Raw genomic sequence first — 15,656 nt, 5'->3', positions numbered from 1 at the left:
AACTTGCCCCCCACCTTCCTCTTTTATTAATCCATGGTCTCTACCCTCTTCTACAACCCCAAGTGGCCCACTTCTCTCTCCAAACAGAATTATGTTTGAACAACATGTTTGTGCCAGGTGGTACTGAGTACAGTTATATGCGTTTCCTATGTATGACATCAATGCGTGATAGTAATGTTCCTCCTACCTTCCAAATAACCCTCCTTGGTGCCAACCCATGTGTCAATTGAGGTCAGCAGGCATAAAACCGATAAGTACTCAGATCCATGCTTAGAATGCTATAGTCGAAGATTCAGTCAAAGATAGATCTCACGTGATTCATTAACTCATAGTTTGGTTCCAAAAACCTTTACTAAGATTTTGGTGTTGTACCACTAGCTGGGGATACCAGCATGAGGCAATTTAGCCAGGTAGACAGGTAAGTAAGAATATAATTTCATTATATTGTTTTCAAATTATGATTTTTTTTTTTTTTTTTTTTTTGTGGTACGCAGGCCTCTCACTGTTGTGGCCTCTCCTGTTGTGGAGCACAGGCTCCAGACGCGCAGGCTCAGCGGCCATGGCTCATGGGCCCAGCCACTCCGCGGCATGTGGGATCTTCCCGGACCGGGGCACGAACCCGTGTCCCCTGCATCGACAGGCGGACTCTCAACCACTGCGCCACCAGGGAAGCCCTATATGATTTTTTTTTTTAATGCTATAGAAGCACGGGGTAAGATCACTAAACACAAGGAAAGTGGGGGCAGGGAGGAAGGGCAAACAGACTTCAGGGAGGACTTCCAAGAGCAGGAACCATCTCAGCTAGACCAGCTGGAGGATGAAGAGGGGCTACCAGGGCTTTCAAGACCAAATGCAGTTGTGGAATATGTCACTATTTCACTGTACTTCGTTAAGTGACGCCAGCATGAAATTTACCACTCAGGGAGCAGTAGAGATAAGCAACAGCCAATCACAGAGAATCTTGTACAGTGTGTTGAGGGTTTGGACTTTATCCTGCAGGTAATGTAAAGTCAATGGAGGATTTTAACCAGGGTAGTCACATGGTCAGCATTCCATTAATAATCTAGATTGTGTGCATTAGAGAGAATCTTTAAAATGACAGAATTCACTCTTCATTTTGTTGGATAACAAAATGGATACCCTCGGAGGGATGAACCCCATATCAACACCACATAGTTGAATTTAGGATGTGGATCTCCTATACAGTCAGCAAGTGCTTGTTCTGACTTTCCTGCCTTGCCCCACCAAGTGCCAGGACACACATTTCAAGGAAATATGCAAAGCTAAGTCCCTTATAATCCAGCCCTCCTCTTAAGTGACTTATAAAAACCAATGATTCTGTCCCATTCTCCTTTGGGCCTTAAAAGAATGGATGTAGACTTTTTCCTTTTTCAACGTTTAAAAGATTTTTGCTTTTTGGTTTCACTTGAGTCTTGGCTCAAATTGTTGTGTTAGATCCTACTCTAAACTGAACCCAAAGTTACGTCACACTTGTCTGGGTTGATAACTTAATTTTTGAGGTAGTGATAGTCAAAGATTCAGTCAAGAAACCTCTAGAAAGAGCGTTCAGATTATACAATGTCAGAAAACAGGAGCTGTTTTCTGTCTTTCACAAGTGCTTTGAACAAGTCCATCAAAAGGAACTTAACAGTTTAATGTTCTGTACAAGAATGGAATGCTTGTTTACCTGAAGTAATGGACAGATAAAAGTAACGTGCGTCTGTCTTGATTGATACAAAACTTACTTGAAGATTAACCTGGACAATCAAGCCCTTAAACTCTAAATGCCATCACCCACAAGAAAAACCTGGATTCATAATGCAAACATTCCCAAACTGTTGATCCTACAAGCTTAACTAAATTCAACACATGCAAAGAAAAAAAAACCACAACCTACTTTGAATGCAAAAATGAATTTTTCTTGAAAGCAGCTAGCATTTACCTAGGTTTTCTGGGTACCCGGCATGAAATAACCCTTCTCATGTACTGGCTCATTTAATCCTCAAAACCATGTGAGACGTTAAACACTATTATAAATGTCATTTTAGAAATGAGAAAATCAGAATGTTAGAAGAATGATTCAAAGTCATCCCATTTGAAGAGGTGACGCCAGATCTATGCGTCTCCAAAGCTATTAATACCTACTATATAAAGTAGTGTGCGGCTCATTTTGGAAGACATTAATAAACTCAAAGCTTTCATGTATTTAGAAAGTTTGAATTTTTCATTACTCAAGGCTTAGAATAATAAGTATGACCGTAGGCCTCTGAATGGAACAACACACACAGTAACTGGTGACACAGCCAAGTCATGCATCAGCATTGTTGGTTACAAAGGGGGATGCTGACCCAGATCCAGACCCTTACTAATCTCAGTTCACGGTCACACAATCCAATTTCACATAATCACCCATAATCTCTCTCTGCTTTTCAATGACAACAGGTTTAAATAAATTATAGCCATCACACAAGTGAAGCAAACAGACAGAGTAGACTGATCCATACTGATCTGTTAGCTGGCATAATCCAGTCCCTAAAGATTAGAGATACTACTTACTGAACATCAGTTCTGGGTCAGCCAATTTCCATATGTTATCTCATTTAATCTTTGTATTCTTCCAACCACGTAATATTATCCTTACCACCCCATTATACATATGAGGACATTGAGAAAGAAAGTAAATAACATGCACGTGGGTCTTGGTGAATAACAGAGCTAAGGACTTAAGCCTCATTCTAACTCCAAAGTCCATGCTCCTTTGAGTGTCTACATGAGGCCAATGAGTCAAACATTTGTACAAACACAACTTAGTTCTTAATAGTATAGCAGGAAAACGTGTTAAGTCTGAAAAGTACTTTTTTTATAATAGTACAATTCTGTGAGTGACAATCACAAAGCAGGTATGCAACATCCTATTTCCAGGTTAAAAAGCTACAAAGTATTATTATTCCATTTTACAGAAAAGGAAATTCAGTTTAAGAGAAGGTTAAGCAAAGTTAAATAATTTGCTTAAGATCCCTTGGCAAGCTAGAGCCAGACGTAAAACCTTGGTGCTTTCGACACAAAAGCCATGCTCTTTCCTTTCTCCCTTGACAAGTGGCTATATTTCTGTTGATGCAGAAAATGACTTCTCCTCCCAGATAGGGAGAAGTAGATCACTCACCAATTCATGGGAAGGACTCACGTTCTGTCCCCCCAATTCCAAGCATAGCATAGCGTTTAGGAATGTAGGCTCTAGTTCCAGACCGCCTGGTTCATAAGTCAGCTCCACCATGTATTAGCTCTGTGACCTTGGGCACAGGATAGAAAGAAGTAACTTTGCTCTAGGTAAACTATCTTGCGATTATAATTATACACATTTAGCTCTTTTTCAGTTTTTGGTTAAAGTAGAGAATGAAAACAATTATTCAGGGCTAAAGTGAATTCCAAGCCTGAGGTATTTGGATAAATTGCTTGAACTTTCCCTTTCATTCTGACAATGGAGACTTTGTAATTAAAGTCACTTTCTTAAGAAAGGAGTCACCACTGTTGATAAGCTTACCATTTGTTTAATGCTGAAGATCAGAGTGAATATTTATTTAGGATTTCCTAGGTGCCCGGCACTGGACTAAGGGCTTTTTGTGGATTCTTTCATTTAATCTTCACAACCACCTTTGAGAAATGTACTCCTGCCCTCTCTCTTTGGCAGATAGGGAAACCGAGGCTCAGAGGATTAGCCAACCAAAGTGGGTCATTTAACTGCAGTCTATTTGGTTCATCACACCTCTGTTCTGTTGTTTCCTTCACCTGCGTTCAAATGATTCCAGGACCTTTTAGCAACCTTTTAAACAACTTCATTTCCACTAAACTGATAAATTACATAGCGATGCTGCCCCTAAGGGTGCTCCAACAGTCAATTGTTTCAAAAAATCTAACATCAATGCAGAAAATGAATTTTTACTATTCATGCGGTTGGACTGACAAGGAATTACAAAGCAAAGGTCACAACTTTAATGGCTGGTAGCTTTAACAAACAGACATAAGCATAAAGACATTATTAAGTAGTTTTCTAAAAATGATCACCGCCACTTAAAATTGTGTTTGGAAACAGCATGAAAATAGAGCGAACTGATTAAAGTAATCCCCAGAGCATCTTTTATCCCCCAAGAAGTTATTTTGCAACACAATTTTCAAATATTTAAAAACCTCCCCTCTGCCAAGAAAAGTACCATTTTATTTGAAAGACACCAAGGTTTCGGCAGTAATTCTTAATTCCATAAATTAAAATGGCATTTTTCCAGTTTATAAGGACCTCGCACACAACAGGTCAGCTGACGCAGGCATTCGATGGCTAAGGAGACTGAGGTGGGAGAGGCTGGGGACCAAACCCTGGATCCCCGACTTGTGGAGGTGCTGCTGCTCTTCACAGCCATTTACCCTCCTGCGTGGTCCTGACAAGCTGCATCAGAAGCAACCCCTCGCTCTCCCGGGAACCCTGCTTCGCTTGCTCTCAACCTTCCCCTTATAAGATTAAAAATCCATCATCTTCACCCGCAAATTTTTTTTTAAAAAAAGGCTTGAGTCTTACAGATCGTATGTATATGTATATTTAAATATGGGTCCATTCCATTGACGTGGTTCAATGGAATCTAGTTTTTAGAATTAAATAGGCTTGGGCTTCCCTGGTGGCGCAGTGGTTGAGAGTCCGCCTGCCGATGCAGGGGACACGGTTTCGTGCCCCGGTCCGGGAGGATCCCACGTGCCGCGGAGCGGCTGGGCCCGTGAGCCATGGCCGCTGAGCCTGCGCGTCCAGAGCCTGTGCTCCGCAACGGGAGAGGCCACGACAGTGAGAGACCCGGAAAAAAAAAAAGAATTAAGCAGACTGGGCTCCAAATCCAAGCTTTTCCACTTACTTGCAAATTTTTTCCCTTTTAATCTTGGTTAAGTGTTCTTAATCTCTCTGAAGTTTAGTTTCCTTGTTAAAAAAAATGAGATCAATAATCTTTCATAACATTTTTTTTTTTTTTGGCTAGAATCAAATGAGATATTCCTGTGCAGTTTGTGGCCTGGTGCCTCATCTATAGTGAGTAATCAACGGATATTAACATATTAACTAGTCTTATTCATTCTTTCTCTTTTTTTTTGGCCGTGCCCCGTGGCATGTGGGATCTTAGTTCCCGGACCAGGGATCAAAACCATGCCCCATGCATTGGAAGTGCAGAGTCTTAGCCACTGGGCTGCCAGGGAAGTCCCCTATCCTTTCTCTTCTTAAGCAGCTTGTCTTTTGGCCTATTTTGTATAATTGTTGCCTTTCGTAGAAAGGGGAGAAAGATAAAGGGGGTAAAATTGGAGGAAAATTTTGTTTAATTTGCTAAGAGTGCTTGCGAGTGTTAAAGAAGGTAGATTGTGTATAAATAAGGCAGTTAAGGTATTAAGCTCTATTATTTTAATTCATTTATTCATGCAAGCCCTATAGCCAAAGGCAGGAACTGTGAACAATGAATTTATGTCTTACAGCATGTGGATTTGCTGAAAGCTTCCATGATTCCCTCCTCCTGCAGAGAAGGAACTGATTATTTACTAAGAGCAAGTACCTGTGCCCTTACACAGCCTGTCTCACTTAATCACGACATCAGTACTACCAATAGATAAGTTATTTCTGCACCCATTTTAAAGATTGGGAAGGAAAAGTTCAGAGAGAAACACTTACTGAAGGGCACACTGCTAGTAAGAGGCCGAACCACTACTACATTTGATTCAGTCCAGTGTTTTCTGTATTCTCACATGCCCACCAGTTTCACTTAGTAAATAATAGTGCACATTCACTGAAAATTAATACTGTAAATGGGGAACAAAGTAGCCTTTCTAATCATCAACCAGACACATCTGTGTATAACAGAGCCAGGACAGTAGTTAAAATTTGCCTTCTGTTAAAAAAAAAAAAAAGAAAAAGGCTTCTAAAAAAGGCTGTTGGCACTTAACAACCTGAAATCAGGCATTTATTTATTCAACAACATTCCATCTGTGTTCACTGAACCTCTAGTATGAGCCACTCTGCTAGTTAACTGGAATCACAAAATTTTTGTTGCCAACTATTACAGGCAACTGTTTTTAATATCTGAATTGTGTTTGTTTTTGATTTAATGTTCCTATAAGCAGAATGTGTATCTTTGAGGTTCTGAATAGGCCGCACTAATACACTGTGGCAGTGACAGCTAAATCTCTTTGGGTGTTAATCATGACCATAAAATACTTGGAGTTGGCACGTTAAAGACCTTTTCCTCATCTGTGAATTGGGGTTTAAAGAAAACAGTACCTACCTCCCAGAAGAAAAGTTCTTTGAATTCATCTTGGAACTGTTTTCTACTAAATGCCATTTTGGCATGATCTTATTATCAGGGTGATTTGATTTTACAAAACAATCATGAAAGTATTTAAAATGGATACACATTTAAATGTCAAATGCTTGACACAGACTGTAGTAAATTTCATTCCTTCAAGCTGAATCATTTATGTGTGACATTTATACAGAAATGCAAACAATAAATGGTCAAATCGATAAAAGTCTATGGAATTGTTTAAGACTAAGAAAGATCCAAATTTCAAACGGGGAACTATTTTTTATAGTCCACTATTTTCTAGTACTGTTAAGAGGTAGAGTACCATTATGGCCATAGTACATTATAAACAAACGTGTCCTAAACTTTTAAAGTATTTTCCTGGGCAGGGGTTAAGAATTAGAGAAAACAAAACTGTTACAATTTGTTGCGTAACAATGGAAGGATTATATACACCCTATTTTGTCGTTTGATGCTTTTCTACACAGAATTAATTTCATCCAGCACTAAAAACATTATACTAATATCGTCCTTTTGATTCTTCATGAACGTTTTCTAACTACTTTATTATCCCTGCATTTTAGCAACCCCTTTGCACCACCTGGAAGCAGAAAGCACCAGCCCAGCTCCTTTTACTGTGATAATTTATCTTTCTAACAAACAGTAGAATGACCTGTGTTAGTTCTCCACCTAACAGAACACATCAGAGATCTCTGGGTAGGGCTGGCTGAAGATAGCAGCTTTCTAAAATTGCCAGAGATCCAAACTAAAGTAATCACAGAGGTTTTAGTCGGTCATCAAAAATGGAAATCCCTAACGTGTTGACTATTTCAGAAGTGTTAAACTGTAGGTTTAACACAGAACCATAAATAACGATGTGTGACTGCCGGGGTTTGTTTTGCAATCCTTGGGTTTTCTAGATCACATTAGAAACCCTTTTATATGAAGCACCTCTACCCTGCCTCCCTCCTCCCATCTAAAGTTCGGCAGTGAATGTAAATTTTAACAGCCATCCATATGGACAACGCATACCAGGAAGGGTGCAAGGCCTTTATAAACACAACCTACTTTCTTTGCAACACTCTTCTTGGAAATCAAGGAATCTGTTTTTTCACAAGGTAGCTGTCTAGGAAGGCTTTGCGAAAGGGACCCCAAGTAAACAGTGGAAAACTCAGCACAACGGGGTTCCTCACAATAGACAACCACTATTAAGCTGTAGTTTTTAGAGGCAACCTGGTTTACGACCACTCAAACACTGGTATTTAGAAGAAACAGGCCAATTACAAGATGTGATTCAGCCCTGGACTTTAGTAAAGGCACTTAAATGGAAAGGTCCTTGGCTTCAGAGATTTCAAGTCAAGAGGAAAAAGAGGCAAAAGTGCTAAGCACCCACAGGGCTTTTAAACAAAAGATGAACTTCCGCTCCTGAAAGGGCAACAGAGTATGTGTATGCAAGACAAACAACGGCCCCCTTCAGGCTGTGCTCTGTCCTCCCTGGTCTCCAGTGGGGGCACAGTATGCAGTCAGGGTACATTATACAGTGGGGATGCCCTTTCTGCAAAGGTGAAGGAGGCTGGGGCTTACTTTTTCCAGTGAGCGCTGACGATGGCTTTGCTCTCGCTCTCTCGTCTTGTGCACCCTTTTGCTTGGTCACCCTAGAGAGCAAAGGCATTCTTTGCAAGGCCACTGTCAGATTTTTGAGCTGCTGTCTGTGCACCAGGAACACAGAAAAGGTACCCTAACTGCCCCCTTAGAGACTACATTCTAATCAGCAGCCCTCCAAGCCCCAAGGCAACAGCTACACCTGCAAAGTCAAGTGCTGAATTCCTTCATCCAGATAAATGAAAGATAGCTACTGCTACTTTTTTTTAAGTGTCTGGATCATTGCCTCAATTCTGAACATGGTTTTAGCAGGAAGTTCACTAGATTTTGCTGGTGCTTAGAGCTTTATCATCATTGTCACAGCTCTATTTTCTGCGGAATCCGTGGTCTCTTGCCTGGAAGAGGGGGTCCAGACCTGCAAAAAGTCAGGGCAAGGAGAGACTGAGACTCGGCAACGTGCCATCCACAGAAACTGTCTTTCCCAGAGGCAGAAGGGCTGCTCCCTCCGTTTTCAGCCTCTGTGTCTCCAGCTGCAGACCTCTCCCCTTCACTCTTCTTCTCAGGATTAACTCTAGGGCACAATATTACTGAGGCTCAGTGACTTGCCCAAGACTATGAAGATCCAGTGACCGGCCCCGGAGCCAGAACCAAGTGCAGGGTCCGTACCTCTGATTCCCTGCACGGAAGTTCTTTCCACTACAGGATCAAATTCTCTCCATTTCTTCTCCACGCACACAGATATTGGAGACCGCAGGGGTAGAAACAATGAGCAAATACGGGGAGGCAGACATTCATTAGTTATGTAAGATGACGTCCTCTGGCTGTCTGACTTTGCCTTATGATTCTTCTTCACTTAGAGGATTTAAAGATTGGGAGAGAGAAAGTAAAGATCCCTTTCAACTACGGATATTGCCCAGATAGCAAGTGCAAATACCATTCTTGTTATAGAGGAATATCAAGTAGCAGGTGAAAAGGCTAGAAGTAGAACAGTCTAAGTTGAAATCTCCTTCATTTCTCCCCATTGGCTGCTTTATCATCATAAAAAAGGGGTTAAAATTTTTATTCACACCAAAGCAATGACTACATGAATCTCGGAACCAAAGGAAGCTAAAATGCCATCTGGTTCAAACATCTATTTTACTACTACCTTAGACATAGAGAATTCTAGAACTGGAAGGCACTTAGAAATCACCTAGTCCTACTCTCTCATTTTACAGTGGAGGAAACTGAGGTCCAGAGAGATTCAAATGTCTTCCCAAAGTCATACAACATAGTATCTGCGCTAATAAATGAACTCCATCCCCTAATAACCAAGTCAATGTGGCAGCCTAGAAAAAAATAGTAAAATATAGTCAAAAGACAAAGAGAGTTACGTAACAGACAGTCTTCCTTTAGATGACACACACTGCAATTTTAGAAAAAGATCCATGAGGCCTAATTATAAGAAAATCACCCCCTATCACCTCCATTTTTCTGGACAGAAGGAAATAGGTAGAGATGGGATAATGACAATTCTCTCCAACTCCCAGCCCCTGTAAACAGTTTTTATCATGCCCATAATTAAGTGAAAAGGCAAAAACATCTCACTGCATCTATAAATCAGTAGGTCTATAGTCAATGGTTTCTATGAGACAAAGTCTAAATAAAATAACCCTGAAAACAGCATATATTATAAAAGCATCCTGGTGTTCCTTCAATTTGTTTTATAAATTGTTCTGACTACACAGGTGGCTAACACCAAAGAGAGTCTCCTGCAGGTGCTCATGATTCATGTACTAGAAAACAAAGATAAAAGATCACTCCTGGCAGATTTATATCCAAATGCCTTACCCTAATTTACGAAAGGGAACATTAAGGAAACTGAGAAAAGAAAAAAAAAATCTCCCAAACTTGCATAATGAAAAAAATTAAAATGTCACCACATGTTGCCTGATAAAGACAATAAAGACACACTGCAGACATGAATGCTTGTCCTCACTCTGAAGAGCAAGTTCACGAACACCAAGGACAGGAAACTGACCCAGTCTCTTTAGTCTAAAATGAAATAAAATAAACCCTCAGAATCAGACAAGAGGCACTTAGAAAGCAAAAGTATGGAAATATGAAAGTGAATCAGAGATGGTGATTATATTCCCATTTTCGATTCCTATTTTCAATTTTAACTCTTATTTTCACTTTTTAAGAAAAACTTTAGGGCTTCCCTGGTGGTGCAGTGGTTGGGAGTCTGCCTGCTAATGCAGGGGACACGGGTTCAAGCCCTGGTCTGGGAGGATCTCACATGCCGTGGAGCAGCTAGGCCCGTGAGCCACAGCTACTGAGCCTGCGCGTCTGGAGCCTGTGCTCCGCAGCAAGGGAGCCGCCATAGTGAGAGGCCCGTGCACCGCGATGAGGAGGGGCCCCCGCTTGCCACAACTAGAGAAAGCCCTCGCACAGAGACGAGGACCCAACACAGCCAAAAATAAATTAATTAATAAAATCCTACCCCCAACATCTAAAAAAAAAAAAAAAGAAGAAAAACTTTAAAGCATTTATCATCTCTCCTGCCACAGATAACCTTTCTTTTCATACATTCTTGATTTGATAGTACAAACAGGTATCAGTTTATAAGGCTGAATGCAGAGATCCAGATTTATGAAAATTTGGTCTCTGTGCTTTGATGGTTAAGCAACATTTACCTGCAAAAGCTAGTTTTTTTCTGGCTTTTAAGTTAGTCGGCAGGCAATTCTCTTCTCGGGGATAATAAATTCAGACTGTAACTACAGTAAGCCACTGTGCTGGGATACAGACATATATAAAATCTCATTTAATCCTTACAGATCTTTATAACTATTTTATAATCATTGTACAGATTGCAAAATGGAAATCCCAAGAAGTTAAACCATGTGCCTAAAGTCATTTGTCTTACCAGTGGTAAGACAGGAATTAGAATCAAAGTCTTGAAAAGCTAGAACCTAAGATCTCTCCACTATATCTCAGGTGTTCCCTAGACATGGTTGGGGAAGGGCACACTCAGTGGGGCTCGCCGGACCATGCAAGAAACCTCCAGTTTCAGACTAGCTATTTGGGGAGAATTTTTTTTTTAATGTTATTGATGGTGATGGAAAGATTTCAATAACCCTATCATTATAGCATAAATGTGATTCATAACTTGCGATCTCCAAATCAGCAGTTAGATATAAATAAAATTTGGCGATTTTAATTGGTTCGGCTTGGGCCGGGCCTTCAGACTTCCATATGGTTATTTTCCTTGTTTTATGTTGCATGTAATCGACTTAGCACTTGAGTTTTAAAGTCTTGGCAGAATCTATCAATTAAAAGCTACAAAAATTAGGATTGTTCAAAGCACACATTCCAAATGGAGTGATTTTAAGGACAAAATTTAAAAATGCTCTTCATAAATGTTAAATTTTTCTGTAAACTTGCATCATCACCCAGATGACAAACTTCATACAGACAAAAGAGGGATATTTTCTCTGGAAAAACAAAAGCTAATAAACATTCTATTTGCTTCTTCTGAGAACTAATGTGTGCCTAAAATGGCCTTTTCTACACCGTTCGCCAGATGAATTTTTCCTATCTTCATATTTCTAAAACTGACAGCAGTCGTGAAAACTCTCACAGACCAGACCATCTCAAAACTAAAATGTAAGTACAACATCAATAAACATGGCACCAGCCCTGTTAAACTGATAGCACTTTTATTTATTTATTTATTTTTTTGCTGTACGCGGGCTTCTCACTGTTACGGCCTCTCCTGTTGCGGAGCACAGGCTCCGGACGCGCAGGCTCAGCGGCCATGGCTCACGGGCCCAGCCGCTCCACGGCATGTGGGATCTTCCCGGACCGGGGCACGAACCCGTGTCCCCTGCATCGACAGGCGGACTCTCAACCACTGCGCCACCAGGGAAGCCCAGCACTTTTCTAACTGGTCTTGCAAATTAATGTCCAATTGTTATTTAATATACCAGTTTATCAGAGTATTACATTGAAAAAAATGATTATACATTGAAATAGATGTTCTTTCTAAGCCAGAGACACAATTCCCTTCAGAAAACGTAAAACCACACAATATGGATAAAATACATTCAGAAATCTGAAAAACACAAAATGCTTTCATTTCTGTAGACTTGTGACTAAACTTATTGTTAAAATTGCTCCTCACGACTACTGCCCATGTAATTATTTCCCATATGCTAAAAGTTCATCACACGTGCTAAATAAATTAAAGAATCATTTATCAAACCTCAAGTGGTTGTTGGTGCATTTCCACATTTATTTAGCTTGACTGAAAGTCCAGAATGCCTGGTGTCCCTGTGATTCTTGGAGAGATGCACAATTCAAGTGTATTTTTAAAATTATCATTAAATTCTCATTTTATATCTTGGGTAATGGAAGGGTACACAACTGTTTGTTTTATAACAGAACTCTGGAATTGATGCCATCTTTACAAATGATTATTTAAACTATTGAATGTTAATAGATATTCCTCCCTGGCAAATATAACATTAGATTCAGTAGAACAATCTTACGACTTAATGTCAGATTTCCTTATGCTACTCTCCATCCATACAGAGGTGCACAGGAAATTTCTTTGTAACTTTTGGATTAGAAAATATAACAATATGAATGAGGACCTAAGCACCCTCCCCCATTTCCACTGATTATTTCATTGATTTCATGTTATTTCCAGGGTCCCCTTTTTCTGTGGCAAGAATATGGAATTGCTAGACGTATCTTTAAAAGAAACCTTGAAGGTCATTAGATCCCAGGCAATGAATGCCTTCATTCACCAAGGGCACTGCCCTCCTTTGCCTTCAGTCCTTTAACAGCAGCAAGTTCCCCCAAAGGGCTTGCACTTTTACTCGGCCTGAGCAGGTCACATTTCTAAAATATTTAGCTGCCTGCAGTGTCTCTGGTCAGCAGTACTGAGTCACTAACACCAAGGAGTTTCAGGCTAGTTTGACCTCTTTCTAGTTTTCAATGGAATTATCCCATGTAATCCAATTTACACAGCCATTTAATCAAAGTGAGAAAGGAGATTACAGAGCTCACTTTTGTTTTGCAAAGCAAGGGTGCAAGGATCATCAATCCTACTGACTCTCAAAGTGACTTGATAGTACATCGCCCCCCTTTGGATTGTTGGTCATTAACCTGATCTGTCTCCAGTGATCTTGTTTAAATAGGAAGGTTTAGGCTCTTTTCCTGAACTAGAAGGTAGCGGTTTCTCCACCCACATCTCACCACTACCATTCACGTGAGCAGATGCTACTATAACAAAGAATTGGTTCCCCGTCCGCCCATGCTTATTATTCCACAAAGCAGAAAGCATGTACGAATCAAGTAATTAGATTAAAACTTCTCTTCTGTTGCCAGTCTTTAACATTTGCATTTCAACAGCCCACTGTGGTGATCCCAGGTGCTTTGCCTATAAACTAACCTGCTTGCAGGAGAGGAACTTGCGCTCCGCTCCTCTCCTCGGTCTTGGGCAGCTGCCCTAGAGACTACACAAAAATTTCTTCCAGGCCACGTCCCTCCCTCCTGCCCTTTTCCACACGGGTGCAATGGGCTCGAGTCTTCCTACTCCCCTCTGAATATGTACCCTTCCCAGGTCTAGACACCTATTTAAAATATGACACTAAGTATGTCATTAAATAAAGCATTTTCAGCACATTCTAAACTGAAGATTTGTACCAACCTTTCCCCCACCAATTCCACCCCTTCGACACACTTCAGGAACTGCTATCTCCGACAGCACCTCTGGGGGGTGAAAGGGCAGCCTTACCCAACCCGCGGCAGATAACAGAAAAATTCCTAAGGGGAGAAGTAAGTGGAGGTAAGACCTGCAGTGGCAAAAAGAACTGTGCATGGGAGTACGGTGGCGGCCCTTTCTAAATCCAGATATCTGCTGCAAGAAAACAAACAAACTAAACTAATTGTACCCCTGGACGGTGCTTTACCACTGTGCTTCTGTATAATGCACAATTTTGCAGCACTGGGAATTACCTCAATAACTACCATCAGAGGTGCCCATTAACACACACACAAACAACTTTTTCTCTTCTGTAATGGAAGAAAGTGGGTGCAATGTGGAGGTATTACCCCCTTTAGAGCTCTCTTGCCTAGAGCCGCAAACCTGGCAGACGCCGCGGGAGTCAAGTCTCCCGGGGCTGGCCGGGGAGGTTCTCCGCCCAGCGGAACGCGGCCACTAAGGAACTCTGGGTTGGCTAAGTTCCAGCGGCTGCACCCGCGTCCGCACGAGCCAGGTACCCACCCAGGGGCTGCACAAAAATCTGGGTGCGCGAGCGAGCGTGGCGCGTGGGGAACTGTTGTAATGTCCCCGAAATCCACGGGAAAATGTCTGCGGTGCAAAGACATGCCTTTCAGTAATCACTTAAACTCTCCGGCCAAAGGACAGATCCTTCCATCTTACAGGAACTGCGGCTCCCGACTGACAGCTCCCAACTTAAGGGCTACAGCTCCAAACTTGACACGGGCTCCCTCTCATCACTCCCACTCCTCCTCTCCCAGGCTCACCCGGGCCGGGCGGCTGGGGCTCGCACGCCACACCCGCCTCCCCAGCGCCCTCCAGGCTCTTCCGGCAGGCACAGCCCCGAACGCCCTGGCACTTGGGGCCGGGACGCGCCGGCCTCCAGGCGCGATTTTCTTGGAGAGCCAGCGAGCTCCCGGACGCGCCCTACTCACTTGTGTCTTCTTCATAAGGAAAGGCAGCGCTGTGATCCAGCCCAGGCAGCGGTGTGGCAACTCCGTTTAGCTGTTCTGGAGCTCCAGCATATTGCATGAGCAGCGGCTGCAGATAGTCCACGCATTGGGTAGCCCGAGCGCAGCGCCCTCTCCACTGCTCGTGCTTCGCGGAGCGCTCCCGGTCCCGGCGAGAGGCGGCGAGTGAAGCCCGGGTAGGGGAGCCGCCAGCACTTTTATACAGCTCCCGCCCGCCTACTCCGGACACGCCTCCTTCCCTTCCAGAGCTCCGGGGAAGCAAGGCTGGGCTGGGCCATGGGAGGGAGACCCGGGAGGGCGGCCGGAGCCCCGCGAATACACCAGAGTTGGACAAATCAAGCCAAGCGCGTCCCCACGCCGGGGGGCCCGTGTGCGCACGGCCGGGAGGCCACCAGGGCGCGGGGGCGCCGAGGGTGAAGCTGGACACCATGCAGCCGCCGCTCGCGCTGCACGCGGGTAGTCGAGAGTCCCTGCTCGGCCTCTTAAGATCCGCCGGGGCTCACCTGGCACCGCCGGGGGACGGAAGAAATACCTCGCGCGCTGGCGAGGGCCCGGAGCTCCCTCTTTTCTGTAGAGGCGGTGTGGGAGAGGTCACTGGGGGCCTAGCAAACAATTCGCCCCGTCCTGCTTTATGGAAATGTTTTTAAAGCTTAATTAGGATCTATATAGTTAGGCCATTGTCTTACCCTTGTTGTTTTTAAACAATTACTTTAGTGAATGAATATTTAATCATTGAAATAACAGTTGACTCAGGATTGAATACTGCTAAGGGAGATGCTGTTTCCAGAATGGTTTACTGCTGCTTCTTTAGAAATTAAGATTGAAAGAGAAGCGATAGGTTATTAAACGTGGAGATCACCAACCCAGCCAGAGTTTTGAAAACTGTACTTTTTTGCTGGAGAAGGTTTTGGAGTCGGAAAGATAATGCAACAACAATAATAGTAGATAAAACCATTATATGATGCACTTAATTACATACCAGGCGCCGTACTAAGTACT

The 15,656-nt window shown here is 42.5% G+C and overlaps 1 protein-coding gene across 6 annotated transcripts in view; it reads right to left on the bottom strand.

Moving 5' to 3' along the window:
* Nucleotides 1–14,818, bottom strand: part of KITLG (KIT ligand) — a 101,287-nt gene extending 86,469 nt beyond the window's left edge. For 4 of the 6 annotated variants that reach the window (XM_060165036.1, XM_060165035.1, XM_060165040.1 and 1 more), the window contains exon 1: nt 14,622–14,818. In XM_060165036.1, coding sequence (XP_060021019.1) covers nt 14,622–14,636 — 15 coding nt within the window. In that variant the 5' untranslated portion in view covers nt 14,637–14,818. Of the gene's footprint in view, nt 1–8,585; nt 8,667–14,621 lie in introns of those variants that run through there. The other 2 variants (XM_060165039.1, XM_060165038.1) reach the window with 2 other exon arrangements.
* Nucleotides 14,819–15,656: the final 838 nt, after the last annotated feature.

Source organism: Lagenorhynchus albirostris, chromosome 11, assembly GCF_949774975.1.
Source record: "Lagenorhynchus albirostris chromosome 11, mLagAlb1.1, whole genome shotgun sequence".
Classification (NCBI taxonomy): domain Eukaryota; kingdom Metazoa; phylum Chordata; class Mammalia; order Artiodactyla; family Delphinidae; genus Lagenorhynchus; species Lagenorhynchus albirostris.
The sequence above is the reverse complement of the archived record's forward strand: the minus strand, read 5'-3'. Positions and strand labels throughout refer to the sequence as shown.